The sequence below is a fragment of the Leptonotus elevatus genome, chromosome 2 (assembly GCF_054856555.1).
Source record: "Leptonotus elevatus isolate MCC_2025b chromosome 2, RoL_Lele_1.0, whole genome shotgun sequence".
Classification (NCBI taxonomy): Eukaryota; Metazoa; Chordata; class Actinopteri; order Syngnathiformes; family Syngnathidae; genus Leptonotus; species Leptonotus elevatus.
In genome coordinates this window covers 31,130,796-31,144,573 of record NC_141240.1, presented here as the reverse complement: position 1 = coordinate 31,144,573, position 13,778 = coordinate 31,130,796, and the positions used below count along the sequence as shown (strand labels likewise).

At 40.6% G+C, this 13,778-nt stretch overlaps 1 protein-coding gene across 4 annotated transcripts; it reads right to left on the bottom strand.

Annotated features, from left to right (window-relative positions):
- Positions 1-1,417: 1,417 nt before the first annotated feature.
- On the bottom strand, positions 1,418-12,951 carry LOC147179589 (myosin light polypeptide 6). 4 transcript variants are annotated; one of them, XM_086067664.1, is made up of 7 exons: positions 12,734-12,951; positions 9,334-9,361; positions 6,814-6,957; positions 6,560-6,733; positions 3,676-3,753; positions 2,778-2,812; positions 1,418-1,974 (listed from the first exon to the last, which is right to left on the bottom strand). In XM_086067664.1, the coding sequence occupies exons 1-6, from the start codon at positions 12,911-12,913 to the stop codon at positions 2,784-2,786; spliced, it is 633 nt and encodes a 210-aa protein (XP_085923790.1). In that variant the 5' UTR covers positions 12,914-12,951; the 3' UTR covers positions 1,418-1,974; positions 2,778-2,783. The 4 variants fall into 4 exon arrangements, with proteins under 4 accessions (XP_085923790.1, XP_085923792.1, XP_085923789.1 ...); XM_086067666.1 differs by lacking the exons at positions 9,334-9,361; positions 12,734-12,951 and adding exons at positions 9,583-9,610; positions 9,991-10,131; XM_086067663.1 differs by lacking the exon at positions 2,778-2,812 and having other exon boundaries at positions 12,734-12,928.
- Positions 12,952-13,778: the final 827 nt, after the last annotated feature.

The following is a 13,778-nucleotide window of genomic DNA, read 5'->3' as shown; positions in this document are numbered from 1 at the left end:
TGTGCATGGACGTGCCAAAAAACTACAATCAAAAAAACGTTAGTGAATACGTTTGAAATTAAATGACTTGACATTTGTATTGGTGGAAGGCTGTGTGCACATTTTTGGCCAAAATTTTGTCCATTATTTTGCTGCATTTTCATAACCGACGGATTTTGATGAGGACACCAAAGACACTTGACAGTGCTATTTGTCCCTTGTGTAACCTACTAGTGGTTTGAGTAAACTGTACATCATGGAATTTGTTTACATTTATAATTTAATTAATATTGTAATCCAATTCAATTAAATTCCTTTTTTTATTATTATTATTATTTTCTATCAACATTTTATCTTCATTGTTTCAGCTAAAGTTTGCAAAATTGCCCGGCTGGAATTTTTTTTTTCCGGAATCTGAATATCCTGCGAGGGCCACATTTAGACGGAGGTAATGGGAGCACCGTACACGTCATCGATAACAGCTGATTTGTGCTGACAGCCCATTCGATTATTGATGTGGTGAGAGGTAGGCTACTTGTAATTATACAAAAAGGCTGATAGCATCTTGGACTTGTATGTAGAGTACACGATCAGGATTTTTTGCCCATGAGCACGGAGATCATATTGGACGTCTCGGCGGGTTCGCTCAGTCTCCGCTAAAGGCGAGTTCAAAGTTCAGAGGAGGTCCGAGTCCGAGGAGATGTTTGAGACGGGCTGCGAGGCCGATTAGTGATTTCCGTCTCCGATGCCCCGCCGTGGAGATCACACACTCGCAAATAGGAGGATTAAAATAATCAATAGCCCTGACTTCCATCGATCGGACGCGTGCGCGCACGAACACGCGCATCTAGTAATTAGTGGCAAACCTCTATCACGTCATGCGCACAGACGCGCGCGTGCATTCTCGAAGCTGTATAATGAAAATGGTTGCAGCTGCTTGTGCACAGACACAAAAAAAAGGTCACGAAGCCACAAATAAGCCGTATGGTTGTTTTCTTGGTTTATCAGCCAAGACGTTCACAACACGACCACACAAGGCAATCATCTTACTGCTAATCGTTATTAAAATAGTTGATAAGACAATCGGAATTCACAAAATTTGAGCTAAATGTATTTAAGAGTTTTGATTTATTTGACTGGTTTTCTGTTAATACACGGCGCGGCAATAAGGCTAACCCAGTTAATAGCCTACCCTAGCCTAACTTGTTTTTGATGTTATGTTAATTTCAGACTAATTGCCTCGCAAAACTACTTTGCCAGCCCGTTAATTACAAACAACTAAATTACTGTTATTCACTGCGAATGTAATGTTTAAGCACCATTACCATAACTCAGGCAAGTGTACACTACAAACAGCAACACTGCCCTCTTGTGTCATTCGAACAACACTACAGACGTGTCATTTCATTGCATACGAGATGCTAAAACGAACACCAAATATTTGAGGAGCCTTTATTCGAATGCAAGAGATGGTAGAATCAAAAGCATGGGAAACATGTCAAATATTGTGTAGGTATGCATACTATGGCTTTTTTTGTATGACTTATTGCTACCATGATAAAGCAAACCATGTGGTTTTGAGCCAAATTAGTCACCATTATTACAGTAGATCAAACTATTATCGTGTATTTATAAATACTAAATTCCCATCAAAAATTGACAATGATAGCAGTAGTTATTACAATGTTGGGTCTACAATGGTTAAAAAAAAAAAAAAAGAAGGGAAAAAACATTTCAGGTGATGCATCTTGGAATGTGTCAAAGCAAGCTTTAAGACTCCTTAATGAATGCATTCATATTGGTCATGTACAGTATGTCAGACTTGGCAGCAATAGCCGAGGTCTTGTCTTGAGACAGATCAAATCCATGGCAAAGCGCTTGTGGGATGTAGAAAGCTCACTGCAAAAAGAGGAATCGTGACAGGGTAAAAAGGGGGGGGGGGGATAAAGTGTGATTCTTTTCATCTTCAGCCGTTCATGACCATCCTGACCAATTCTGTGAGGAGAGATGAGAGAGAAAACAATTCAGAAGTGCATATGTACATGGGTGCTCCCCCATATTGAACCCACAACAAAAAGGAAATGTTCAAGAGGACACTGAAGGAGGAAAAAGGAGGGGAGGTAATCGTCTATTCTTTAATCAGCCAAAGCATTTGGCCGTGTCTACGATCCAACAAACGCTGGTTAGAGAAGCCGTCTGCGCTCAGTGCTTTCTTTCCTCCAGCCGAGATGCAAAGAAGGGAGCGGCCAGAAAAAGGTGCTAACTGGTCCATTCTCCCAAAGAAATAATCCAACCGCCGACCCGTTTAAGGGAAGCCAACTTGCCTAGATGAGTGTTTCTGTGGAAAGAGCAACACCTACAGTTTAAAACACCGACAGAGAAGAAAAGCTGTTTAAGAGCGCCGCGGCCGCTGACATGCAAATGAGGAGCCGCCGTGTAATCTCCGCAGCCACCAGCGGCGATGAGCTGACAGTGGGCAACAAGCTTCCCATGAATGACAAGCCACTTCCCTGTGTGCCACCCCGCCCCCCACTTCCCGAAAGCTGAAGGGGGGCCAGAGAAACAGAACAGCAAGGAGGCTACAAATTGGGCCAGAACCTCAGAACTAACACAGAAGGACCACACGGCTTTCCCCAGACACCGACAGGTTCAATCTACTTTGAATTGAACCTACACCATCTACACTCTGTGAGTGTTAGGGAGGCCTATTGTGAGTGGATTATTAATATTATTATTAATAAGCTAGGAAGCAGCAAAGCTTGCTCGTGCCACCTCGTGGTATACCCAAGTGCCCGTACCGGCCCTCAGCCTGACATGATGTGACGCACAAACGCTGTGGAGGAAAAACAGTTACACACTTTGAGAGGTCTGCATCATACAAGGCCTTACAAAAGCAGTCAAGTCCCCACGTATTTGAGGGCGAGTTACACATTGCAACCGCCTGAATGGAAAGGTTTACTGTGTTGTCAATCACATTACCCACCTTTGGCAATTTCAAACCATCCTATGTGACAACAACCCAGCACGAAATGTGTCAACTCTTCACAGTATATACTAGGGGTGTGCCCCAAAAATAATTTTAAAAAATAAACCCGATTCTCATTTAGTACGATTTAGAATCGATTTTAAAATGTCCCCAAATCGATTTTATTTAAATTATTTTAGAGTGTCTTCCCTTTGTTTGTGTGTGCCTTTATTGGGAGCGCTGTTCATGTTGGCCACTTAGGGGCAGTGTGGTTCCACGCGGTCTAATACACTTAGGTTGCAGCCACATTAGCGAGTAGAAGGAAAAAGTCACGATCAAGTTATTCCAATAAAAAAATATATATTTTTTTGCAGCGTGGAGCCGTTCTTTTGAGTGATAAAAGTGCCGCGAGTAGAGCACTAATTAGCATTAGCGAGTCAGACTGGAGTAGATCATTACGATTCCTTGAACATCTATAAATTGAAAGACAAATCATTGTCAATCAAATCATTTCGAATCAAAAATCTTTCTTAATCGAAAATCGATTCTGAACCTGATCGCACACCCAAAAATCGGAATCAAATCGTTAGACATTTCAAAGATTCCCACCCCTAGTATATACACGACAACATGGGCTAAAAATGTTACAATGAGCATTTACCACATTTGCTTCTTCAAATGTCTTCCTTCCTAAAGTAAATTGTGTGGCTATTTTCACTCCTCAATCTCACCTTCGTAATTGATGCAGCCGTTTGCGTCTTCGTGTCCTGCCAGAAGAGTCTCCACTTCTTCCTCTGTCATTTTCTCACCTGAAAGTCAAAAGAAAATATTTCACTTTATAGTGCCCCCAGGTGGCCAATGTGCGCAGACCAGAAGGAGCAGCCCCAATCTTCCCATTGAATTTAAGCAAAATGAGGCAAAAGTGTTTTTTTTTTTTTTTTACACTCTAATTATGTCATAACTATGTCATGTGTGCAACAAACTTTTTTTTTTTTTTAACACATTGAAACATGTTTTGGGGGGTGGGGTGCAATAGCATTTCAATTAGTTTTAACTCATTCACTGCCATTGATGACTATCGACGTCAAAAATTCATGTGAACTATGAAAACCTAGAATTTTTTTAATTGTACATTAATAACAGATAAAAAATTATCATGCGATTAATTATGATTAACTCTTTGACTGCCAGACGTTTTCAGAAAAGGGATGCCGTCATTGCCAGCCGATTTAAGCATTTTGACTGATCTTTCAAGGTCCACAGAAAATGTTCTGTTTGGACTATGGAAACACACGTACTACCAAATGAAAGATTGGACTTTCATCTTTCATCAGAAAAAAAAAAAAAAAAGTTTGTTTCTACCTTATTCCGTTCTTTAGTAATCAACAATAGAAAATGGTTAGTTTGACCCAATTTCGCCTGTTTTGGACCAAAATACGGAGAAATCAAGCTTTTAGTGAAACGATATTATTTCATGCATTCTAGTGAATTTGACACTTCTTTTTGTCTATGAATGATGCCACAAACACCTAAATAGTGCTTTACTTCTATAAAACACTACCACCAAGAATGAAAAAGTGTTTTTTGATAGCAAAATACGTTTATTTACATTCAACAGTGTAACAATTTGTATATTTACAAATGTGTGCAACTGTGGTGCTATTTACAAATATGTGGATGTTTCAACGACAGTTTTTCTTTTTGTAACACTCTCCTGCGTGCAAGGAGACGCAACAGCATTTGCACAACAGATTGTCTCTTCGCGTGCTCCACTTTCTTGCAGGCCGTTTTTTTCCGGGGAATAGCATGTATATACTGCAGTGTGTGTTGCCATCAAGTCTAATATCAGGATCATGCTACGGTTACGTTACGTCTCGCTTCCTCGTGTCCTTCAGTTGCTATACCGGGTGGTAGGAGATGTTCTGATCCATTTTATCCACTCCATTCATGGTGGCATCGTAGTCCAGAAACAGTGTCTTCTCCGTGATCAGACTGTACCCGCTCCTCCGATGAATATGCATTGGACTCGGGGTACTCTTCATTGTCCGATCGAATGTCCGCTTGTGCAGCTCCGGCGTTAGCAGCGGTAGCCGCGCTTAGCCGGTGAGGCTTACTACGTAATCATAAACAGTCGCGTCAAGGCTTCCAACTTTGGCGTCAAGCTCGGAGTCATCATCATCATCATCATCAATCTGCATTGGTCGATGCCAACTCTCCATCGCCCGATCGAATGTCCGATTGTGTAGAAGTACCCGGCCGGCTATTGTGCGCGTTTTCCGGCCTTAGCAGCGCTAGCCGCGCTTAGCCGGTGAGGCTTACTACGTGATCATAAACAGTCGCGTCAAGGCTTCCAACTTTGGCGTCAAGCTCGGAGTCATCATCATCATCATCATCATCATCATCATCATCATCATCAATCTGCATTGGTCGATGCCAACTCTCCATCGCCCGATCGAATGTCCGATTGTGTAGAAGTACCCGGCCGGCTATTGTGCGCGTTTTCCGGCCTCAGCAGCGCTAGCCGCGCTTAGCCGGTGAGGCTTACTACGTGTCATAGCAGTCGCGTCAAGGCTTCCAACTTTGGCGTCAAGCTCGGAGTCATCATCATCGTCGACATCAATGCGCTTTTTAGTATTGATTGATGCTTTCCGTCTTTGAAAAAAATGCTCAAGCGTGAGCTGCTTGCAACCGGTTGCTTGGTCAAGCCACAATGGCTTGAACCAGCCATTGTCTCCTCAACACTCAACACGGTGGGCGGCCCATCCAACCTTGTGCAAAGAGAGTCATCGCTGCCCTCTAGGGGCCAAAACGAGTCTTTTACTAATCAGATCTGCCTGATACTTTCAGCACAGCTGCCCAAGGCTTTCCTGCACCCGTTTTCGAAAAAAAAACAAAAAAAAAACATAGGGGACGTCTTTTAACGTCCTCGGCGCCCTTCCCTAGGTTTATGCTAAACGTTTTATAACGTTTATGGCAGTCAAAGAGTTAAAGGCCCCTTATTTTTTATATATTTTTTAAATTAGGCCCGTCAGGCGACTGGAATTTGTAATTGTAATTAATCACATGGCTTCACTAGTTAACTAACGATTAATCACAAATGTTATTTCTGTTCTAATTTACAATAAATTGCTCTTGTTAGCAAAAGTGGATTTTTTTTTTTAAACTAATAAAAATAGTTACAATTTTGTTTGTTTTTTACATCTATAGCCGTCATTGGCAGTGAATGAGTTAATGGGGAAAGACTTGAGATACAAGTGTGGTCACAGAATGAATTGAACACGTATTTCACTGTACATAGTAGTTCTGCATATGAATTATGTTATGCGGAATAATGGGCTCTTTGCACAAATCCACTACTTCCTCAACTCAGTACCACTCCTCCATTTCCTGTCTTTCGTGATTGGACAAACTGATTCATCCAGGTGTGTCTGGCCATTGTCGCCGTGGTTACTGAGGTCAGGCACACCTGGATCAATCAGTTTGTCCAATCATGAAAGACAGGAAATGGAGGAGTGGTACTGAGTTGAGGAAGTAGTGGATTTGTGCAAAGAGCCCGTTGCAAGCAAAACATTTTGAAATTCTGTTCAATGCGACGCTCGCAAACCCAAGCCTTACCTAGTGTGGTGAGGACATGACGCAGCTCTGCGCCCATTACTGTGCCGTTGCCTTCCTTGTCAAAGACGCGAAGTCCCTCCACAAAGTCTTCCATGGAGCCCTGATCTTTATTTTTAGCGATGGTCTGGAGCATGGGCAAGAACCTCTCGAAGTCCAGCATCTTGGTGTTCATTTCTGACAACACAAGGAGAACTCACAATGTCAATTAGGTCTCTTCCAAGGTGACACAGGAGGGACTTGTATACAAGCCTCACCCTCGGCTTTGGGGTTTCCCAGGACCTTGATGACATCCGCAGTGACAGGGTTCTGTCCCAGGGAGCGCATGACATCCCCACACTGGTTGTAACAGATCATTCCTTCTCCTGTTCTGTCGAACAGCAGGAACGCCTCCTTAAACTCTGCAAAATAAAAGACAAAACACATCAAAGGAAGAAGAAATTAAAAAAAAAAAAAAAAGGGGAGACATGCATGGGTTGGAAGAGATGATTGGGTTGGAAAAAGAATGGTGAATGAAAACTAGATTATGACAAAGTCAGCATGCAGACTGAAGATATAAAGCAGACAAATATCAGCATTGTGAGCTTTTAAAACTGAAATGGCCCACGGGTGCACATCTTGTTAAAGAGCAGCAAAAATAATAGACAATTACTTTGATCAGCTCTGTTGTATGAGACAAGCTTTCAACAGGAACATCGAAGCAGCAATAAATTGTCAACAACGTGAAAACACACACAGCTAGCTCTGAATTTAATTTCTTCTTGAGGGGGTAAAACAGTAGAACTTTTTTTTTTTTTAAGTATATGAGCAGAAAGACAAACGAGAGTTATTGTGTTAAGCACTATCTTGCAGACAGCCATGCACGGCGTTTTGATAGCCCATGGAAGAACACATTGGGACAAAATTGGTGATACACGTACGTATGCAATGAAAAACCCACAATAATCACGGAAATAACTTCAATCAGTCAATGAATAATTCTCATTCATCTAGGTGGACAAACCCGGTCCTCGATGGCCGGAAGCCCCGCAGGTTTTGGATGTTTACCTGCTCCAACGCAGCTGATTCCAATCAACAGGGTCGTTACCAGGCTTATGCAGAGCTCGCTGATGAGTTGATCATATATCAGCTGTGTTGGAGAAGGGAAACATCCAAAACCTGCGGGGCTCCGGTTCTAGGCCCTAGGGTCACCAATTTTATTAGGAATCTCTTTGTCATCCATTTTCCTCTTGCCATCATGGTCATGTCCAAGGGGGTTGGCCACATTGACAACCCTGTGGACCTTAAACTATAAACCGCTTGTTTCTCAAATTTCTGTTATCACCCGTCACAACTCCGTTGCTTTCTCTGGTCCATGTTGCGTGCGGCACACACCGTATCCACGTAATCATCCTTTTGTCATCTTTTAAATAAGCAGACTAATTTTTTCCAAGTTTTAGGATGCATGCGTTGCCACTTAGAGGAAACACCTTGTAGTGAAAATATTTGTTCCCTACAGTCTTTTCTAAGGGTACCATAACATCATTTCTGTCTAGGACTGTTTCAAAAGCAATAGCAGATTTTCATTGGTTATTTTACAGCAAATTTTTACCATCTTAGTTTTGCCAGTTTCAAGTTATTTCAGTGACTTTTTATTTTTTAAACCAAACACACTGTACTTATTTAACCAGGTAAAATCCTTTCCCCCCCAAATCTGGCCAAGAGGCAGCAGAAATTTTACAGTTCTCATTTTCTCTCATTAACAGTGGGGTACCAACCACTTTGTCGACACAAGAACACTAACACATCCTTTAAAAGTGTACAAATTATAGTCCAACAAACATTTCAGTGTGTGTACAAGTCTAACAGCATCAATAAATTAACTTTATTATCACTTATTACCACTGGGAGGCATTCAACACTAACTATTAGGCAACAAGCCAATATTGTAGATCAGCTCTTCTTATCTGTTCAACTGATATGAATACAATTGTAGCAAAAAAGATTTAATCAATGAGTACAGAACACTTGTTTGGTTATGTGTGTTACTTTACTGGACTCAGCAAAACTCCTGGCATAATTGTTTGTCAACATGAAGCTGGGTCCAATGTATTCCGTTTTGGTTTAGCCATGGATCAGACAAGCTACATAGGCTAACTCGTTTAGTAAAAGTCAAACATTTTAGCAAAAGGATTAATATTATACTATTATACAGTGTGATACATGAGCCATACCTGCAAAAACCAAGCCAAGTCAGTTAGGCAGTGTTTGTGAGCTTCTTTTTTTTTTTTTCTGTTCAAAGGAATGCGCCTCTTCCCTTCTGGCATTAGACAACTTTTCCCCAGCACCATATTTGGTAATGGAGGAGTGGAGGAGGAGGATAGTGCAAGAAGGAACACGGCCTATTATGTCAACGGTGATTAAACATACAGTGCATTACTGTGTGCAGCACCAAAAAAGGGGAAGCTCTAGACTAGAGAATGACCGTCTTGGAATTGATGAGCCAAAGTTTATAGTAACCTAACCTGACACAAACAGGAGTGACAATAGACTGCACATGACTATGTTTGGCATTACAACACTGCAATTGCAAGACTGACCACAATACACAGCTAGCAACTTCAGTAATGTTTTATGGAACATGTCAACGACTTGAACGTAGCAAACGGCTCAAAGCATCTCATTCACATCAACAACAAAATCCGCTATATGTTAACATGCAAACCAAACCCGGCCGACACAATCCCAAATTTATTAGCCAACACTTTTAGTCCTAAAGCGGCCCTCTACCGACTTACCATGAATCTGTTCCGGGTTAAACTCAATCTGTAAAAAAACAAGCAGTTGCAAGTGGAAAGGGGTGAAACTGTGCGTAGGAAACAAGAGTAGGTATTAAAAGCGAGTCTACTGTGACAAGAGGAAGGCAAAAAGCAGGGTGATAATGACGAAAGGGGCAAAGTGCCTTCTGAAAGAAGCCACGATGACAGCATGCACATAGAAGCGTGGTGTAAAATAAATAAATAAAAATAAAAATGCGGAGTACTCACCCTGAATTTGATCGTCCGAGAAGTCAGACTGTTAAGAGACGATGAAAACATCGAGATGAAAATCGCACTGGATTTGGAACAACGCTAGCAATGTTAGCTCCATTTTACTAACGTTTTAAAACGTATTCGTCCCCTACTCTTTACTAAGACGTACTGTTACAAACATGTTTTGCATGATATTTATATACGTTCATTATGTGGTATTTTTGCGAGAATCCCTACATTCATAGAACCTACAAGCTAACATTAGCTTCGAAAAAGTTGCACTTCCGGTAGCAACTAGCCAGCACAACGACAATTTGAAGCGAAAGCACTTAACCAAAACGATTGCATCGATCATTAAACTACATCTAAATCAATAATTGCTTAACATGGTTGTTATTTACGTCGAATGGAGCGAAAACTCACCATGTTGGAAACGACTGAGGTGTGTCCGAGTAGGCAGAGAAAAGAATGTGACACTGACTACTAGCACTAGTTGACTCAGAAGTGACGGCTGGGCTCGATGGGCGGGGTGAAGAAAAAAAGAAAAGACAAGAAAAAGGCTCTTTACGTCATGACATCATCACATGACGTCGTGGGGTTGGAGTGGCTCCACTCGTACAATGTATATATATATATATATATATATATATATATATATATATATATATATATATATATATATATATATATATATATATATATATATATATATATATATTTTTATATATATATATATATATTTTTTAAGATTGGGGCTCCATAATGTAGTACTGAATTGTGGAGATACAGCATTGCACGGTTTTTCACACTATATTAATTTGAATTATGTGATCTGTCATTTCCCCCCTGATTAGTGTTGTTAAACTGTCATAGCACAGCAGTGACTTCATAACATTCACTTGGAATAATTGAGAGTAACAGGGGGTTCCAGTGAGGACAAGGCTCGGTGGGGGATTATAGTGTTTCTCCAACTTTATCGAATCACGGTACATATTCATTAGAATAGTCGCAGTGCGAAAAAGAGCTGTAATCACTTGTGTCATCACTTACTCTGTTGTATGAATGGCAAGAGGTGGTGGATACACAAGTAGGGCATACGTTTATTGGACCTTCTGACATCTAGTGGAAGAATACTCAATTGTTCTGCTTGTCACTGTACATCACTGGCATAGATAAACCAACTTTATACACAATATTAAAAGTAAATAAGTAGTCAGTACCCAAGTGAAACTGGATACTTCCATGTGGAACACTGCTCTCTCTTTTACTGCCACCCGTTATCCAAAAAACAACACCGACAGTGCCAGCCGATTTCGAGCATTTACATAAACACGGTGGGTACCACGTGAAAGATCGCGTTCTATTCTTTCATTAGAAAAAAGTATGTTTCTACTCTTTTCCGTTCTTTAGTAATAACCATTTGAAAATAGGTAATTTAAGTGACATTGAACGAAAATTGAAAAGATAAGGAGAAAACAAGCTTTTTGTGAAATGACATTTTCTGCACAACAGTGACTTTGACCCTAATATTTTTTGCTTAGTGACTCTCTGTGAATTAGATTTAATCTGACAAAGGCTTTGATCATTCACGTCATCCTTGAAAACGTTATATTTCATCAGATTTGTCATGTTTCAGTGTAATTTCATACGACAGGGAGCCCATTGAAAATAGATACAATGCTGCCATCTGCTGGCCATAGTTAGTGACTGTTGTGGGATTTTACAACCCCAATGACAAGGCTGCACAGACGTTGCACTGCCCTTTTAGAAAAAAACAACGTAGTAAACGTCAATTAAGGTTTTTGGCAGCATTCATTTGGATTTTAGTAAACGTCGTTTATCGTTTTTGGCGGTAAAAGAGTTAATATGCTGTGATGTTATGGTTGGGATATAGTGAGTATTTGTATTTCCACAAATTAGTTTGTATTGAGCTGCTTGGTTATGTGCGGTTATGCCTGCCTTATAATTCCTCTGTTCAGGGTTTGAATCTTTGCTCCGGCCTTCTCAAGTGGCGTTTACATCTTCGCTTTCTTGCTTTCTTTTTTCCTGCGGGTTTTGTGATTTACTCCAAGTTCCAAAAACAAGTTTGGTTCATTGAAGACTCTTAAGTTGTCCACAACCATGAATTGTTGTTGTTGGCCTACAATTGGCTGGGTGTCAGTCTCACATGGCTGTGGTACTAATGATGGTAAATGGCAATGGAAGTGGAAGTATGGATGGATGGATGAAAGGAATTTGCAATGTAGGTGATAGCGATGCAAAATGATAGACATATTGACACAGTTAAACATATCACAATTGCGAAGCAAGGGCACCTTGAGGCGAAATTAATGTCTTTGCCTCTTATGCGCATACTGTATGCTGTATTCTCACACCATGCAGTTTTGAGGACATAACATTACTCATGGAACACATACACAGAATCACTGCCCAAGTACAGTTCAATTGTATTTGAAACCATTGTGCCGTTGCCACTTAGACAGCAGGCGGAATAAGAACTAAAGTGCAGTGTTGCTCCTGCTGGCACTGCTGCGTGATAGTAAAAGTAATTCATAATTGCCTATAAATTCCAGAAGGTGGCAGCAAAGCTATTACCAACTCTATGGCTTTATTCTCCCCTCACTTAAACATACGTATTGGCACAAAAATTTCACTATATGGCACCAAAGCAATATTTTGATTAGACACGGCTTGAGCAGAAAAAACAAAGCACAATATGTTGACGGAAAGGTGGGTACATTAACAAAACAAAATCCATTTAAAGGCCCATTCAGGGGGAACGCAGCATAGAATGCAGTATGCTGCAAGTTTTCCAAATGGAATAATCAGATTCATATTTCTAAGGCAGTAATTGTATTTGTTAACTCTTACATTATTCTATGTAATTGTAAAATAAAGAAATAATAGTACACTTTCTTGTCTGGTAAAAGGATCATGCATGTGCTGTGACAGAAACAGTCTCAAAAGACACTGATGGCATCACTCTTGGTGGCCTAGTTCTTATTTTAGCTTAGCTGCCCATTTTTATCCATCATGTGCTAGATTGCAAATAATCACCTTAGGTTGTTTCAACATCATCGGACAACAAAATACTGATTCTTGCTGTGCAGAGCCTACTATACGGAATAATTACGTATAGGATAGGCGTATGATTAAGGTCACTCACCTCCAAAATACTGGGGTCAAATGGTGAATCTGATGGTCGCAGCATCCTAGGTTTCTGCTCTGGCATTACTTTTGGTGCCGCCGGAGCTGCAGGCAAGCAAGGAAAAGGGGGACCCATGGGCTGAGGCTGGGCCACTGGTGAAATTGAGTTCTTGACGAAGGGTTCTCTTTTGGGAGCCATTCTTTACCTGCTCTGGACTGTATGATGGGAGCAACTGACTAAAATATGTCAGTGCAATGGAGAAATGGGTTGATGGAAAGAACAGATGATGATGCATGTGATGCTCGGAGGCTGCAGGGGTGGATACATGGCACATGTGAAAGAGAACGAGAGGGAGTGAGGCAAAGCGTAGGTTTGGAATAAGGAGCAGGCTAGGAATAGAAGCTTTCTATGTCTGTCTCGTTGGGACTTTGTTCATTTATTTTTTGATTCCTTCATGCACTTTGTCTCACTTTATATATTTTTTAGCACACCTTCCTCACTGGTTCCCTGCATTTGGATCCACAATTCACCTTTCAGCATAGTATACAGGTTCAAAAGAGAATAGGAAGACTGTTTAACTCATTCACTGCCATTGATGACTATACACGTCAAAAATTAATTAGAACTAATTATTTTAGTTTTTTTCCCCACTTTTGTTAACAAGGGTATGAAAACCTAGAAAACAAATGTATTGTACATTTAGAACAGATATAAAATTCCTGATTAATCTTGAGTTAAATAGTGAAGTCATGTGATTAATTACAATACAAAAAATTAATCACCTGATGCCGCTAATTAAAAAAAAGAAAAAAAAGATTATTCAAAATTAGGGGCGTCAGACGATTATATTTTTTAACTGTAATTAATCGCATGACTTCAATAGTTAACTCACGATTAAACACAAATGTTATATCTGTTCTAAGTGTACAATAAAAAACCTGACTGAAACCTAATTTGCTCCCAGTGGGCCTGACAGCGCCTTGCATGGCAGCAGCTGCAGATTGGTTTATGAATGTGTGTGTGAGTGGGTGGGAGAACGTGCCTTTGGACGCCGTGGTGGTGT

Excerpts from the sequence above, each read along its gene's own strand:
- LOC147179589 (XM_086067664.1), bottom strand. The coding sequence starts at position 12,913 with ATGGCTCCCAAAAGAGAACCCTTCGTCAAGAACTCAATTTCACCAGTG. Across the intron at positions 9,362-12,733 it reads TTGACCCCAGTATTTTGGAG|ATTGAGTTTAACCCGGAACA; the intron begins GTGAGTGACCTT and ends GTTTTTTTACAG. Across the intron at positions 6,958-9,333 it reads TAACCCGGAACAGATTCATG|AGTTTAAGGAGGCGTTCCTG; the intron begins GTAAGTCGGTAG and ends TTTATTTTGCAG.